Source organism: Somniosus microcephalus, chromosome 3 (assembly GCF_052327205.1).
Source record: "Somniosus microcephalus isolate GS21.2 chromosome 3, FLI_Smic_1.0, whole genome shotgun sequence".
Lineage (NCBI taxonomy): Eukaryota > Metazoa > Chordata > Chondrichthyes > Squaliformes > Somniosidae > Somniosus > Somniosus microcephalus.
This window is the reverse complement of record NC_140989.1, coordinates 240,099,324-240,114,694: the sequence shown is the minus strand read 5'-3', so window position 1 is coordinate 240,114,694 and position 15,371 is coordinate 240,099,324. Positions and strand designations below refer to the sequence as shown.

The 15,371-nt window shown below is 47.7% G+C and overlaps 1 protein-coding gene across 3 annotated transcripts in view; it reads right to left on the bottom strand.

Moving 5' to 3' along the window:
- Positions 1–15,371, bottom strand: part of qsox1 (quiescin Q6 sulfhydryl oxidase 1) — a 275,366-nt gene that overhangs the window by 184,980 nt on the left and 75,015 nt on the right. For all 3 annotated transcript variants that reach the window (XM_085982257.1, XM_085982256.1, XM_085982258.1), the window contains exon 2: positions 8,428–8,528. In XM_085982257.1, the coding sequence (XP_085838383.1) occupies positions 8,428–8,528 (101 nt within the window). The remainder of the gene's footprint in view (positions 1–8,427; positions 8,529–15,371) is intronic.

The following is a 15,371-nucleotide window of genomic DNA, read 5'->3' as shown; positions in this document are numbered from 1 at the left end:
GCCTTTATATTCTATTTCATATTGATTCGCCCCTAGAAACAGGGACCATCTTTGTAACCGTTGTGCAGTCATCACTGGAACGCCCTTTTTAGGATTAAAGATGGAGACAAGTGGTTGGTGGTCAGTCAGCAAGGTGAACTTCTGCCCATGCAGATAGTGGTTGAATTTTTTTACTCCCCATACTAGGCTGAGGGCCTCCCTGTCAATCTGGGCGTAGTTGCGCTCGGCTGAGGTTAGTGACCGAGACGCAAAGGCTACTGGCCTCTCCAATCCGTCTGGGAATTTGTGCGACAGCACCGCTTCAATATCATAGGGTGATGCATCACATGCCAAACGAATTGGTAGTGCTGGGTTGAAATTGGCCAACACCTCTTTTGATGTGATCAATTCTTTACACTTCTGGAAAGCTCGTCTACATTCGTCATCCCACTTCCATGGTACCCCTGTTTGCAGTAGGGTGTTCAGTGGGTGTAATACCATGGACAAATTTGGTAAGAACTTCTGGTAGTAGTTTACCAGCCCGAGGAACGACCTCAGTTGTGACACATTTTCCGGTGCTGGAGCCTTGACTACTGCCTCAATCTTTTCAGGGGACTTATGTAACCCCTCTTCATCGCTGACGTGGCCACAATACGAGATCTGTTTCTGGAAAAACTCACACTTGTGGCGATTAGCTCGTAGCCCATACTCCTTTAATCTGGTGAGCACCTTCTCCAAGTTGGCGAGGTGATCACTGTCATTTTCGCCCGTGACCAAGATGTCGTCCAAATAACACTGGGTCCCTGGAATCCCTTGCAGGACCTGATCCATTGCCCTTTGCCAGATAGCCGGAGACGAGGCTACTCCGAACACCAGCCGGTTGTATTGATAGAGACCTTTATGAGTGTTAATCGTAAGGTATTGTTTCGAAGCTTCTTCTACCTCCATTTGCAAGTACGCCTGGGCTACATCAATTTTGGTGAAGCGTTTACCTCCAGATAGCGAGGCGAAAATATCTTCAATTCGTGGAAGCGGATATTGTACCGTGTGAAGGACTGGGTTCACTGTCACCTTAAAATCCCCACAGATGCGGACCTTCTTTGGTTCCCCAGGCGTATTACTCAACGACCTCTTCATTACAGGAACGATGGGTGTAGCCCACTCGCTCCAGTCCACTTTGGACAGTACTCCTGAATGTTCCAACCCTTCCAGCTCTGCTTCAACAGCTGGTCTGATCGCATAAGGCACTGGTCTGGCCTTAAGAAACTTTGGGCTTGCATTTTCTTCTATTTTAATTGTTGCTGTTATGCCTTTTAGTGTTCCTAGTCCCTCCTGGAACACTACTTTTGCGTAGGTTAGCATTTTTGACAGTCGTCCAGGTGTAACGTCGTCATCCTTTTTGGCCTCAACCTTCTGTGCCTGTATGGAATGCCAATCTAATTGTATCTTCCGGATCCATTCACGTCCTAGCAGTGGTGGTCCTCCATCTGGCAATACATATATATCCATTTTAGGTATTTCCTGGCCTTTATATATCACTTTCACCCTTATTTTTCCTTTGGGGTAGACTTTTTGCCCCGTATACGTCTTCAAGACAATTTCTGTAGCTTTCAAGGGTATATGTGAAAATAGCCGCTTGTAGTCCCTTTGGTTTATGACTGTTAGGGCTGATCCTGTGTCCAATTCCATTTTCACTTGGACTCCGTCTATCTTGAGTGTAACCCAGATAGTCTGGTGATCCTCCATTTCGGTTACCTTATGTAGTTTCAGGCAACCCAGCTCCTTGCTTCCGGAGTCTGTGTCACTTTCTGTTCGTCTGAACCACTGTCCATCACCTGGTGCACCTTTTTGTACTTCTCCTGTGGAGATTTCTTACTGTTGGTTTTCTTCCCAGACCTGCAGACTCTTGCTATGTGTCCTGCTTTTCCACACTGTCTGCACACTTGGTCCTTGAACCAACAATCTTTCTGGTCATGTGTTGTTCTGCTGCAGCGATAGCACTTCCCTGTTCCATAGGACATTTCATTGGTGCCATATTCTTGCGGCCTCCGTTGTACCTCTGCAGCGTCCCTTGCGGCTGCTTCGTGTGATACTTCCATACTGAAAGCCTTGTCCAGCGTAAGATTCTTTTCTGACAGAAGCCGTTTCTGGGTTCCTTCACTTTGTAGCCCGCACACAAACTTGTCCCTTAACGTATCTGCTAGTCCCGCTCCAAACTGGCAGTGTTTCGATAGCTTGCGCAGTTCCGTTAGGCACTCAGCTTTGCTTTCGTCTTTGTGTTGGTTCCTTTTATGGAACTTAAATCGTTCTGCTATCAGCAGCGGTGTGGGGTTTAAGTGGTCCTGTAGGATTTCTACTATGCTTTCGAAATTCTTGTTCACCGGCTTCTCTGGGGTTATTAGATTTCGCAGTAACCCATAAGTTTTTGCACCCATGGAATTTAACAAAACCAGTGCTTTACTAGCATCTGGCACTTCATTCGCCCTGCAGTACACCTCAATACGTTCCACATATGTCACCCAATCTTCGACTTCATTGTCGAACGTAGAGATACTGCCACTCTTCGGCATCCCTGGGTGTGATTTAACTGTCAAAAATGGCGTCTCCCGCGCTTCCCCTTCTTCTCCGCTGGCACAAAATGGCGTCTCCCGCGCTTTCCTTCCTTCCCACGCTCGCCCTTCTTCTCCGCTGCAGCTTCTAAAAATGGCGTCTCCCGCACGCTTCCTTCTTCTCCGCGGCTCAATGGCGTCTCCCGCGCTCTCCCTTCTTCTCCCCGCGGACACTGTTCAGCCCGTGAGCCCTGGCTGTGCTCTGCGCGTTCTTCTTTTTATTTATTTTTTCTCGACTCCGCTCGCTCTTGAACCCGACTGTTGCTTTACCCTCTCTCTCTCCGGTTTGTTTTACTTTTTTTTTCTCGATGCCGCTCGGTTTTCAACCCCCGGCTGCGCCCTGTGCGCTTCACCCTCTGTCTTACCCCATCGACACTGCTCGGCTTTCTCTCCGCCGTCGGTCGGCTCCAGCCGCCGCTGCCCAGGAAGGGTCTGCGCTGGACCTGTCATCAGTCTCTTGCTGATCGTCGTGGCTGGGGAACCAAGCCCGGCTCTCCACAGCCTCCCCTGCGATGTTCACTCTCTGCCTAACGACTGGGCGGTTGCTCGTGGTCGACGCCCGTGTTCCTGGCCTCGACTTTTTTTTTGTTGCAGGTAGATTCGAATCGACACTCGTCGCCACTGTTAGATCTGTGATTCTGAGAGTATGCTGTTTTTCAATAACCACACGGATGCTGTAACTTAACAATAAACAGGTATTTACTGGAGGAGGGTAATCTCAAGACTGGGGGTACAGAGGCATGCGCAAAGCTTATATACAGGTGTGGTCACTGCCGGTACTACAGTATACAGGAGCTGTAAAAGTAGTTCTGTCTTAAAGGCACATACACAACAGCTGCTGCCTGGAAAGCGGGCATTGACAGCGACTGTCAGCTCTCTGTGGTCACAGACCAACTGGACGTGCAACGAATGGAACCCCTTCCGGTTGCGGTAATCCTCGGCATTCTCTTGCGGCACCCGCAAAGCCACATGCGTGCAGTCAATGGCGCCCTGGACCATGGGGAAGCCCGCTATTCTTGCAAAGCCCATTGCGCGCTCTTGCTGCTTGTCCAGGGTCATGGGGAAGGAGATATACTGACATCTCCTTTTATAGAGGGCATTCGTGACTTGATGGATGCAGCAATGCACCGCAAACTGGGAGATATTGGCAATGTCCCCAGTAGCAGGTTGAAAGGAGCCGGTGGCATAGAAGTTGAGAGCCACCGTTACTGTTACTGTCATCGACAGAGATGTCCTGCTCCTCAGTTGAGGCTGCAGATCTGGCTGAAGCAGGTGGCAGAGCCCAGTGACTACCTCCTTGCTGATTCGCAGCCTCCGAAAACACTGCTCCTCAGACATATTGAGGTATGAGAACTGTTGGCGGAAAACCCTGGGACGGTAAGGTCTCGTGTGCCGACGCCTGTTAGCTCTCCTCCGTCTGGCCATGATTGGCACTCTCTCTCTGCATCTCTGTGCCCTCTCAATGTAATGGAGAAGCCCAACGTTCCCATCCATTGCAGCCCCCATAGTATGTGGCCACTCAAAGTTATGCCTGTGAAAAAGCAAAGCAACTACAAAGTTCTGGTCAGAAGCCAAAAGTACCTCTGCGAGCGCTGACTCAATGCAGAAAGTTCTCTCCCTTTGTCTCTCTGCAAATCTCTCTCTCTCAGAAGGAGTGGTCCAAAAATGGCTACCACAAAGTAGCCAGGAAGAGCCCCCTTAAAATAGTGCCCCCCCAGCCCCACAGCGACTGGGAACCGTTCCAGTCAACCAGTCGTTGGGAGCGACAGGCGGAAAGGAGGGGGGCGCCACTGAATTTCCGGTCCGGGGCACCCCAAGGGCATTGCACTCTGAAATGACGTCAGGATCTGCGTGCGCAGCTGAGCGGGCGTTGCGGTTTAGCGCCGCCGCTAAATGTCCGCTCAATTTCGTGAGAGGCGCAGGTCTCGCCGCGCCCAGGCGCTAGCTGGCTCGCGCACCACTTATCGCCCTCTTAAGGCGATAACGCGTGGCGCATCCAACTGAATTTCTCCGCCCAAGCCCCTACAGGTCATGGATATACCAAGCCCCTAAATGTCATGTATGTACCAAGCCCCTACATGTCATGTACATACCAAGCCCCTAAATGTCATGTATATACCAAGCCCCTACATGTCATGTACATACCAAGCCCCTAAATGTCATGTATATACCAAGCCCCTACAGGCCATGTATATACCAAGCCCCTACATGTCATGTATATACCAAGCCCCTACAGGTCATGTATTTACCAAGCCCCACCAGGTCATGTATATACCAAGCCCCACCAGGTCATGTATATACCAAGCCCCTACAGGTCATGTATATACCAAACCCCTACAGGCCATGTATATACCAAGCCCCTACAGGTCATGTACATGCCAAGCCCCTACAGGTCATATATATACCAAGCCCCTACAGGTCATGTATTTACCAAGCCCCTACAGGTCATGTATATACCAAGCCCCTACAGGTCATGTATATACCAAGCCCCTACAGGTCATATATATACCAAGCCCCTACAGGTCATATATATACCAAGCCCCTACAGGTCATGTATATACCAAGCCCCTACATGTCTGTATATACCAAACCCCTACAGGTCATGTACATGCCAAGCCCCTACAGGCCATGTATATACCAAGCCCCTACAGGTCATGTATATACCAAGCCCCTACAGGTCATGTATATACCAAGCCCCTACAGGTCATGTATATACCAAGCCCCTGCATGTCATGTATATACCAAGCCCCTACAGGTCATGTATATACCAAGCCCCTACATGTCATGCATATACCAAGCCCCTACAGGTCATGTATATACCAAGCCCCTACAGGTCATGTATATACCAAGCCCCTACAGGTCATTTATATACCAAGCCCCTACATGTCATGCATATACTAAGCCCACTACGGTCTGAGAGATGTGGCAACTGTGCCCTTCTGATCTTGGTGCCTGTCCATGCCTCGCATGACGCATCTCATGTGCTGGGTTTTATCAGTTCTAGGCAACTGTGCGAGAAGCTGCAGGAGTGTGGCAGGCCAAGTCTTTCCATCTCTAGGAGGGGTTTGGTGAGGATGGGGAGCGAGAGACAAGAATTAGTCAAGTCAGCCCAACCCAAAGGTCCAGACTTCCTGTTGGTCAGTCGCATAGCAGCCAATGGAGAGTTGACAGGCCAAGCCAATCGACAAACGAAGCAGGAGGAGAGAAAATAACAAGATGAAAGATCAGGAAGAGGATGAGAGCATGTTAATGAGTTAATTTAGTGAAATCAAGGGATAAAACCCAATTAGCAGGTACTGTAATTGGTAATAATCAGCTAATGTCAATCTCTCCAACTAAGAGAAACAGAGTTAACGTTTCAGGTTGGAGGCCCTTCTTCAGAACTGATAAAAGTTGGAGATGTAACAGGCATTAAGCAGGTGCAGAGGCAGGGAGGTGGGATGGGGAGGAAGGGACGGTCTGTGCAAGAATGCAAGGCAGCAGTGGTTAAATGTTGCAAATGGGAATGGCAGAATCATCAACAGCTGCCGCCTGAAAAAATGGAGGGGGGTTTATAGTCTGAAATTGTTGAACTCAATGTTGAGTCCAGAAGGCTGTAAAGTACCTAATCGAAAGATGAGATTCTCCATCTCCGCCTCATCTGTTCTGATGATGCCACCTTCCACACCAGTGCTTCCGTATGTGTTCCTTTTTCCTCAACCGAGGATTCCCCTCTACCGCGGTTGACACGGCCCTCGACCATGTTCATTCCATTTCCCGCACTTCTGCTCTCACCCTTTCCCCTCCCTCCCAGAACCACGATAGGGTTCCCCTTGTCCTCACCTTTCACCCCACCAGCCTCCACATTCAACGGATCATCCTCCGCCATTTCCGCCACCTCCTGCGTGATCCCACCACCAAACGCATCTTCCCCTCACCTCCCCTTTCAGCATTCCAAAGGGACCGCTCCCTCCACAACACCCTGGTCCACTCCTCAATCACCCCCAACAGTCCCTCCCCTCCCCACGGTACCTTCTCATGCAAGCACAGGAGATGCAACACCTGCCCTTTTACCTCCTCCCTTCCCACAGTCCAGGGCCCCAAACACCCCTTCCAGGTGAAACAGCGATTTACTTGTACTACTTGCAATTTAGTATAATGCATTCGCTGCTCACGATGTGGTCTCCTCTACATTGGGAGACCAAACGCAGATTGGGTGACCGCTTTGCGGAACATCTCTGCAAGGGTGACCCTGAGCTTCCAGTCACCTGTCACTTTAATTCTCCACTCCACTCTCACTCTGACCTCTCTGTCCTCGGCCTCTTACACTTACCAATGAAGCTCAACGTAAGCTCGAGGAACAGCACCTCATTTTTCGATTAGGCACTTTACAGCCTTCTGGATTCAACATTGAGTTCAACAATTTCAGACTATAACCCCCCCCATTTTTTCAGGCGGCAGCTGTTGATGATTCTGCCATCCCCATTTGCAACATTTAACCACTGCTGCCTTCAATCCTAGCACAGACCTTCCCTTCAGAGTTCCTTCCTCCCCTTCCCCACCACTGTACCTGCTTAAAATCTGTTACATCTCCAACTTTTGCCAGTTCTGAAGAAGGGTCTCCGACCTGAAACGTTAACTCTGTTTCTCTCTCCACGGATGCTGCCTGACCTGCTGAGTGTTTCCAGCATTTTTTGTTGTTATTTCAGATTTTCAGCATCTGCAGTATTTTGCTATTGTCTCCAATTAAGAGGTCCATCAAATTAGAGTTTGCTCCAGTAATCTAAGGTGCCCATGATTTCCCCCCTGCTCCTTTGTTGCCAAGTTAATATTGGGTTGAATTTTGTCAGTATTCTTGTTTTTCGCCAACACTAACCTGTACTGCCAACTTCTAAATCTGCAAATGCACATTTCACGGACTGTACAAGAGTGGAGAGGCTCAGTGAGAGTCCGGAACTGCAGCCAAACTTTCATTCCAGCTCAACAGGGGCATTTTGCAGAAGCCATCCAGAATAGTTGTTCATTGCTCAACTGGATTTAAGTAATAAAAGCAAAGCGGCAAATATCCAGAATAATCCCAACCCAGAGCCAAGTTAGTAGTGGGGAAAGCGCAGAAGAGTAACTAAGCATCCTCATAAACAGAGTTAACCTACAGCTATATTTTAGCATCTGCAATCCAGCGCGTGCTGAGCAATGATGGCCTGGCACAGTTCTAACAGCCTCTGCAAAATGCCCCCTATTGAGCTGGAATTAAAAGTTTGGCTGCAGTTCAGGAGCTACACCGAACCTCTTGTACAGTCTGTGAAATATGCATTTGCAGATTTGAAAACTCTTCCATTGGCACTTCAGGAGGGAGGGATGGGTGTGTGTTTTCACCCCAACCCTAACAGCCTTGGTTATCACAGCAGTTGTAAAACTCCCTTTGTCTGAAGAACACTCTCCTCCATCCACATTACCATTCCATGTGAACTAAATGCTGCTGTGAAGCAGCAAGTGTCTGATCCTCACACGTACTGGCTTCACCCATCATAAACAGCATTTCAGTGCCACCAGGAGTTTAGAAAAACAAATTCGGGTTATTATTCATGCCCACCCTCATTCACCAGACAGAAAGTACCGGGCCAATGCACAGAGGTGTAAATCCAAACCCGGCTGAACCTGTGCTCCAACCCACACCAGACAAGCTGAGGTAGCAGCAAATTAGCTCCGGTTTAATAGGTCAAGTGCGGCCAATTTCATTTCATTGAAGAGCTATCGGATCCAAACTGAGCACCTTAATTGCTGAAATACTGGACTAAGCACATCGCTTATTAATTTTCAGTGATAACAGTTCTCCTAAACCAATGCACCGACACCATACCTTTATCGTTGGATAGATGAACACTTCAAATCTCCGACATATTTTCGCATTCTTCAAGTTTGCACAGTTGATGACAGCCAGACTCACTGCGGGCTTCCATTCTGGAAAAGATGACATGGATTAGGCGAGTCCCACAGCAAAACACAAGGGCAACCAGGTGTGAATCCTTACAGCTATGGCTTTACTTAAGAGTTAAAGGGGGAAGAAGTCGGTTGGTTAGCATCCCCCGTTAGCACCTCCGTAGGGCGATAACGGGGGAGGCCAGCAATTTAGCGCCTGAGCGCGGCGATTTTAACGGCGCTCGCAAAATTGACCTGTCGTTTTGCGCTGGTGCTAAAAACTCCCGCCACAATCTCATGCACCTGCAGATCATGACGTCATGCAAGCGTGCAATGCCCCGGTAGCACCCCGGGCCGGAAATTGAGTTTTGCCCCTGCCTTAGTGCCTGCCGCTAGGAACGACAGGTAGAGGGGAGCGTTTTCAATTTGGGAAGTGGCTGGGGGAGCGCTATTTAAAGGCGTGCGCTTCCTGCTTTTTCTTGTCGGCAAAACTTTTGGTACACGCAGGTGGAGAGGGAGAGAGACGTCTGGAGAGACTTAACGCTGTCCTAAGGAGTTTTGGTCCTCAGCACCACTTTTGAGGTTCCTAAGCGCCGAGCTCTTTCCCTGCACCTATCCATTAGTGCTTCCAACACAATTGCTTTAGAGGTCTCGCGAGGCCGAGATTCAAGGCTGCAATGAGCAGGGTGTTGCTGGCCAGCAAGATGGCCCCTCCCCTTTAAGAACTGGAAGGCGCCAGTCTGTCTAGCTTCCATGGTAACTGACATCACCTGAACTTCGGTAACGTTCTGAGGTAGCGCCTCGCTCCCCGACATTAGCGCCTTAAGAGAGGTGTGTAGCGCCTGATTTAGCGCTCAAATCACCTATAGGGGCAAAAGAAGCTGTGGCGGAGCCACCAAAGGACTCAGAGCAGTTGTACATAATTCCTTTAACAGCAATGTAGTTACTGTCTGTGCCTGTACCTTTAATTACACCGTTTGTCTGTACAATGCCTAGTTACCTTTACAGCACGGTTTCAACGTGATGACATCATGCCATTAGTCACGTGATGCCCCAATGGTGGGAAGAAAGTGATGACGTCATGACGTCAGTCTTCAGACCAGAGGATCAGTCCTCGTGGAGCCCTCAAGGAGAGTAGACCTGTTATTGATGTGTTCTAGCAGTTTCCAGTTTAAACTCGTTTGGTTTCATTAAAGTTCGTTATTTTAATTACCTGAGTCGAACTCAGTCTTTTTGATAGGAACCTCCGTTCCTACAAGGCGATCTTTGCAGTCAGAGGTGATATTAGCGCCAGGCGCTAAATTTTGTGCCCAGTCGATATTAGCGCCCAAAAATGGGCGATACCCAATTTTTCCCCGAAACTGTTTATCACTGTCCCACCGCTAGACTCCTCCCCAATGGAAAATGCCTCCTGGCTCAGTTTATTTCATTGGGCCAGTAAATACAGGAGTCTCTCTCACTCGCTTCCCCTAGGGTGACAGGGTGGGAGGGGACATATGACAGACCAAGGTCCAGTGCCTAATCTTTTTTTCTTGCACCTTCTGAACTATCAGGGTCCGTGATGTGTAAAATTTCTTCCGATAAAAGTTACACTGTCCATTTACTACATGTAGCTGTAAGGGCCATCATAAATCATTACTAAAAGTTCTGTTCCACCACTGGACTGAGGGCTACTTTATGCTTGCGGGGCTCAGCACAATTTGTAGTAGACATGGGTCCAGCTACCTCTGTCTTGTGGACCCGGCCATTCAATACAATACAATACAAATCGCTTTATTGGCATAAGGTACATCTTATGTTGCCAAAGCATCAAAATACATTTATGGTTGAACACATAAACGCGGTTCCATTCATACAGTGTATAAACAGGTATATCCCTGAGTTTATAAATATATTTTCGCCTTGTTTATATATACTCTTGTCTTAGTTTACTGGTTGTCCCTCTGTTCATGGCAAGCTGTAACATAGTGTGCCGCCAGTGTTACACAGCTTCTCTCCTCCCCCAGTAGGAGTGGGAGTTTTTGGTTGTCAGTCAGATTTCTGAATTCAGGGCATATTTGTGAGAATTTTTGATAGAAATTCTCTCTGATGCCCTGATATTTTCCACAGGCTGTGAGGAAGTGCATCTCTGTCTCAACTACTCCCTGACTGCAGTGAGAGCATATCCTGTCTTCTCTTGGCAGCCTGGTCTGCCTGTGTCTGCCTTTTTCGATCGCTAGGCTATGTTCGCTAAGTCTGTACCTTGTCAAGGTTCTTCTCAGTTTGTTATCCTTTACCATGGTCAGGTAATCAGCTATGTTGTATTGTCTGTTTAGGGCCAAGTAGCAATTGAGTTTGCTTTGGGTTTTTGTTGTTTCTGCCCAATATGACAGATATTTTTCCTTTTGCTTAGCGACGATTGTGTTGGGTCGAATTCTTTGTGTTACCCTGTCACTGTCCTGGGGCTGGTTATTGTTAGTATTGTTATTAGTTACTTTATTGAGTCCCAGGACTAGTTGACTGAGGGTATTCTTCTTTATGGTCAGCTCTTGGCATTTCAGGGCGTCGTAGTGATAGCATTGGGGGTTGCTCATTTGTAGGTGATTCCAAAATTTGGTGGCTCTTTTTTGGATAGTGCCATTCAATGGTACAGTTCTGTCAATACCTTGAAGTCCAGTTGATAAAAATATATATAATAGGAAGTACCACAAGATGGTGCTCTTCTCTTGTACTGCTGTCGATTCCCTTTCACACAGTGAAGAGTCTCGAGTGCACTGCTAACTGTGGGCGATTCATTCTGCTCAAATCAACAGCATCAATGCGCTGTTGGTGTCAAAAAACAAAACTACCACTGCAGTCAAATAGCCTACCAACACTTAGTGCCAAGAGGGCACCTAGTGCCAATGGAACAGTATGCCAGCAAGGCCTTCAGGAGGGGAGGGGAGAAAATCGTTGCAGAAAATTGAAGGGGAAATGTTTTTCTTTTTCTTTTAGGTCAGTGTACAGGAATAATGATTAATTAAAAGGATACATAACCAAAAAACAGAAAGTCTGAAGGGGACCCGGGAACAAGACTTAGGGGCTGCCAGAATGGGGGAGAAATACAGAGAAAGGGAGACTGCAACCTGATCATTCTGTTACTTGTCAGAGCAAGAACCACACACACAGTGTGGGGGAGAATCGAATCACATCATCCCCATGGTACATCTCTATAGAATAAAGGTCAGCATTTGAACACGTGTGTATTTCTGTAATTCAGCTTCCATTTGCTACGGGGGCAGCAGACATTTTGATATTTTGGGTGTGTGTTTGGAGGTGGGGTGGGGGCGAGGAGGCGCGTGGAGAAGAGATTCTTGGACTCCTTAAAGACCGACCCTTCCAAGATCCCAGGCAACTTCCCAACACCATCTCGGCCTGTGCCGGAAAAACTCTGCTTAAAAATACATCAACACTTGTGGCATCGGTGGTGTCGCCACAGGGGACAGAGCAAAAGCTTTTACGCTGCAAGATAAAATGAATAAAACACCCATTAACTCCCTGTGTGTCACTGGTCTATCTGTTGATTCTCTTGCCCACTCTCTTTTTTCCCCCCACTAATTTTTTTTTACTAAAGTGCCTGTTTATCTTTCAGTCTTCAGTTCTGATGTAAAGGACGCACCCCAGAAACATTATTAACCTGCTGTGGCTTTCCAGGATGGCCTGTTTGCACTCCGGTTTATGCTACGCGACGTAATTCATTTCATCTTGCAGAACTCAAAGGGAGATCTCTCACTGCGTCTCCTCAGTCAGTTGTCAGCCTACTTTTGTTCTCCACTAAATGTTTTACATAGAATTACACTGAGTGTACAGAAACAGGCCAATCAGCCCAACTAGTTGATGCCACTGTTTATGCGCCACATGAGCCTGTTCCCATTCTATTTCATCTCACCCTATCAGCATAACCTTCTATTCCTTTCTCCCTCATGTACTTATCTAGCTTCCCCTTAAATGCATCTATGCTATTTGTTTCAACCACTCCATGTGGTAGCGAGTTCTCACTACACTCTGGGTAAAGAAGTTTCTCCTGAATTCTTTACTGGATTTATTAGTGACTATCTTGCATTTATTTCCTCTAGTTTTGGACTCCCCACAAGTGGAAACATCTTCTCTACATCTACCCTATCAAACCCCTACTTAATATTAAAGACTTCGATCAGGTCACCCCTCAGCCTTCTCTTTTTCTAGGGGAAAGAGCCCCAGCCTATTCAATCTTTCCTGATAGTTTCTCAGTTCTGGTATCATCCTTGTAAATCATTCATGCACCTTCACCACTGCCTCTATATCCTTTTTGTAATATGGATTATCAGGTATCAGTTATCATTAATCATTATTAAGTTAACAGTCTCCTTTTGTTCTCCAATAAACCTTGAAGCTCCAGCGTGAAACATCTCTCTCAGCCCATATAGTGAAACCACGCCAAGAAGCTGAACAGAGTTAAAGGACGCCTCGTGTGAGAAGGTGCAAACCTGCTTTAAGTAGACATCAGGCCGGCCGAAAATCCCACCCTCCATATCAGCGCGCTGCCATTTGACGTGGAAAATTGAGCAGGTAGCTCACCTCAGAAATTCAAATGAGGCTGACCATCAAAATGTCTCAGGCCTCTCTCTGGCCCAAGAGCCCCACCCACCCAGTTTGCACCACACGTCAAAATCTACCCCATTGACTTTTGATATATCATTGGTCCAAAACAGACAACGCTTAAAATGTGTCTCATTGAAATGTAAAGGGGGAGAAATTAGTGTTAGCCAGTAAAGTTGCTGGTGTCATCGTCAACTAGAGTTAACAACCGCTGAAAATGGCCGTAATGGAGCAAAATTCAGCTGGGGGGGAAGGAAATTGTTGGGACCGCACTTACATGCCATGCAACGCTGTCCTGGTGGTGTTAGTGGAAGCATCCGACCCGAAATTCATGTCCAGGTGCGGCGTTCGAGCCTCGCACAGCCTCTCGAAGTGAGGTTGTGGAGCTCGCAAGGAATTGTGGGCAATGAAGAGGTCTGAGAATTAAAGGGGCCATGCACACTGGAGCAATACAAATTAAAATGAAGTGCAACAATGCAGTTTTCAGCCCTTTCTACCTTTAAAAAAAATATTTAACATTAAAAGGTCCCAAATGTGAATATTCAGCTCTTAAAGCTGAATTCCCTTCCTAACCTCAAAAAAAAGGAAAAGTGCTTCAGCACTAACTCAAATGGCTCAGCAAGCCAGGGAAGGGGCACCCAGGGTCTCGCATGCAGCACTCCAGCTTTGTGCAGGGGGTCAACACTACAAGACAGGCCCTCTACCTACAGGGGCCAGGAGGCCCTCCAGAAAGAACAATGTGGGAGTACATCATAGAGCCCGTCATTGCCAGCAGTGTCGCCCCCCACCACCTGGCTCCAGTGCCCAAAGAAGCTTCATGACCTCAGACGACTGGTTAAGGTCAGTGAATGCATCTTCAAAAGCCGTCTCCTATCAACTGCACCACTAGCCTCACACACTTCTCAATGCACAACCCCCATCCCCAATCACTCACATCAGTAGGATAGGCAAAGGCACACACAAAACAGTCACTAAGAGAATGCATACGGGTGATGAGTTGATTTCTTGATGTCATATTGGATGGATAGACCTATATAGGTGGATTGGAAAGTTTGCTTTGTGGTGGCTTTTATTTCAGCATCGTGGACCAGAGGATGTTGTGATGGTCTGGAAGCTCTGGTGTGGGACTAATGTTGAAAGGGGAATTGGGGTTGCAATCACTGGGATCGCAGGCGGATAATTCCATCCCGGATATCCCAGCCACAAAGGGGCTGCCTGGGATGCATCCTTCCGTCTGATTCCTCCTCTTCTGCTTCCTCCTCTTCCCTCTGCAAGTGGATGCTGTAAATCTGAAATGCCAGCATAATGCTGGAAATACTCAGCTGGTTAGGCAGCACCTCGCCCTGAGACGTGAACTCTGCTTTTCTCTCCACAGATGTTGTGTGACCTGCTGAGTATTTGCAGCATGTTCTGTCTTTTCAAAGGCTTTCATTTACCATCCAAGCCACTGCAAGCGTCCAGCAGCATTCCCATCACACTTAAAAAAAACTTTTCACATCTGTTGCAGCAAGCCACCGCTTCAATAAAATTAAAAAAAACCCAGTCCAAAACCTTAAATCCAAACTTACCTAAACGATGTGTGTGCCCCTTTAAGAGGTGCAGACATCGCCACTGTCAGCCTGCTTGCATGCCAAGTTAACCTCACCTGCTTAGGGCCCAGCGCTGAATTCAGCACTAGGGTCGAAGTTCGTGCTTGTGACGTAAAGTCAGCATTGCACACCGATTTACATCACAATGCCGCCATTTTGTTGGAGTTACTGGCAGCACAAATGTAGGGAACAAAATGGCGGTCGCTGCGGGACCCGTCAGCAGCCGACAAATGAGCAGCAGCTGCTGTTGTAGCGCCATTTAATGGCACTACGGAGTGGCGCTAAGGCCATGAATATCTCACCCAAAAATCCTTAAACACCATGGCCAAGAGTACAATTAATCGCCATTACTTTCCGCAGGGCTTTTCCCGATCTACCAGCTAACTCACCGCGGCCAATTGGGAGACCCTCCGAGGAAATTCCTGGTGCTTGTTTCTCCGGATCTTCCACCAAAGTTATGCCTAGAGATCAGGAGGACCCCCACAGAAATTCAACCCCATGTGCTTTACCTTCTCTGAGCATGAATGGTTGTGCCACAGTCCATAGGATGGCAGCTTTAGAAGAGTGAAATAACACTCATTGGTCTGCCAAGGAACAGGAACAGGAATAGACCATATGACCCAACAAGCTTATTGTCCTTTTTGTAAGCAGCAAAAGACAAGACCCAAAGAGAGCTTAACAAAGAGTTTTTATTTTTGCC